Source organism: Miscanthus floridulus, chromosome 8, assembly GCF_019320115.1.
Source record: "Miscanthus floridulus cultivar M001 chromosome 8, ASM1932011v1, whole genome shotgun sequence".
NCBI lineage: Eukaryota > Viridiplantae > Streptophyta > Magnoliopsida > Poales > Poaceae > Miscanthus > Miscanthus floridulus.
The window spans coordinates 161,900,615-161,901,892 of NC_089587.1; the positions used below are offsets into that span (position 1 = coordinate 161,900,615).

General features: G+C 53.1%; 1 protein-coding gene across 1 annotated transcript; it reads right to left on the reverse strand.

Annotated features, from left to right (window-relative positions):
• Positions 1 to 245: 245 nt before the first annotated feature.
• Positions 246 to 740, reverse strand: LOC136470093 (uncharacterized). Its single transcript, XM_066468052.1, has one exon. It carries the CDS (start codon positions 738 to 740, stop codon positions 246 to 248), a length of 495 nt encoding a protein of 164 aa, XP_066324149.1.
• Positions 741 to 1,278: the final 538 nt, after the last annotated feature.

Consider the following 1,278-nt stretch of genomic DNA (forward strand, 5'->3'; position numbering starts at 1 on the left):
GCGCTTCAGTCCTTTTGGGTGGGAGAACCTCCTTGAGGAGGTAGGCGAGTAGCGGCGCTCGCCAGTCGGCTTGATCGAGTGCTACTATGGCGATGTCAGCGGGCGACGTTGTCACGAAGGCACTGAGGTCGAAGCCCCCGAGCGCCAGGTTGGCATTAGAGTGTGTCTGGATCTAGCCTTCTAGGATGTAGGCAGACGGCTCATGGAGGTCATTGGTGAATACCCCATCTAGAGATGGAACCCGCCTAGCAGCCAATTTTTGCGATAAAATCAGCGGCATCATTGTCCTTTCGGGGGACATAATGAAGTTCGATTCCTTGGAATTTGTCCTCGGGCTTGCGAACCTCCTGGCAGTATGCTACCATAAGGCGGCTTTTGCAAGAGGACTCCTTCATGAATTGGTCAACGACCAACTCCGAGTTGCTGTGGACATAGAGCCATGTAGCGCCGAGCTCGATGGCAATGCACAGTCCATTGATGAGGGCCTTGTATTCCATGGTGTTGTTTGAGGCCAAAAAGTAGAGGCGGATCGAGTAGCGGAGCCTGCTCCCATTTGGGGAGATCAGAACCACTCTAGCCCCTAAGCCAGGCGCCATTATAGACCCATCAAAGTACATCGTCCAGTACTCGTGGGTGACGTCTAGGGTCGGTAGCTGGACCTCCATCCATTCGGTGACAAAATCCATGAGAGCATGAGACTTAATAGCAATGCGGGAGATATACCTGATGTCGTGGCCCATTAGTTCGAGTGCCCACTTGGAGATCCATCCCGTGGCATCGTGGTTGCGGATGATGTCTCCCAACGGGTATGAAGTGATGACTAGGACTTCATGGTCGGTGAAGTAGTGTAGGAGCTTCCGGGTCACCATCAGCATGGCATATAGAAGTTTCTGCACCTGGGGGTACCGAACCTTGGCATCAGTGAGTACCTCCCCGACGAAGTATATAGGTCATTGGACCTTAAGGTGGTGTCCCTGCTCCTCCCTTTCGACGACTAGGGCAGTGATTACCATGTGGTTGCTTGCCGTGACATGGAGGGTTCTCCCCATTTAGGAGCGATGAGGATTGGGGCCGATGTTAGTGACACTTTGAGGCTCTCCAAAGCCTACTGTGCTTCCTCAGCCCAGATGAAACTGTCCATTTTTTTAGAAGCTTGTATAGAGGCATCCCCCGCTCACCTAGCCGGGAGATGAACCTGCTCAAGGTGGCCAAGCAGCCAGCGAGCCTTTGTACGCCCTTGACGTTGCATATAGGTTCCATGTTGGAGATGGCCATGAT

Coding starts and splice junctions, on each gene's coding strand:
- LOC136470093 (XM_066468052.1), bottom strand. CDS start 740: ATGGGCCACGACATCAGGTATATCTCCCGCATTGCTATTAAGTCTCAT.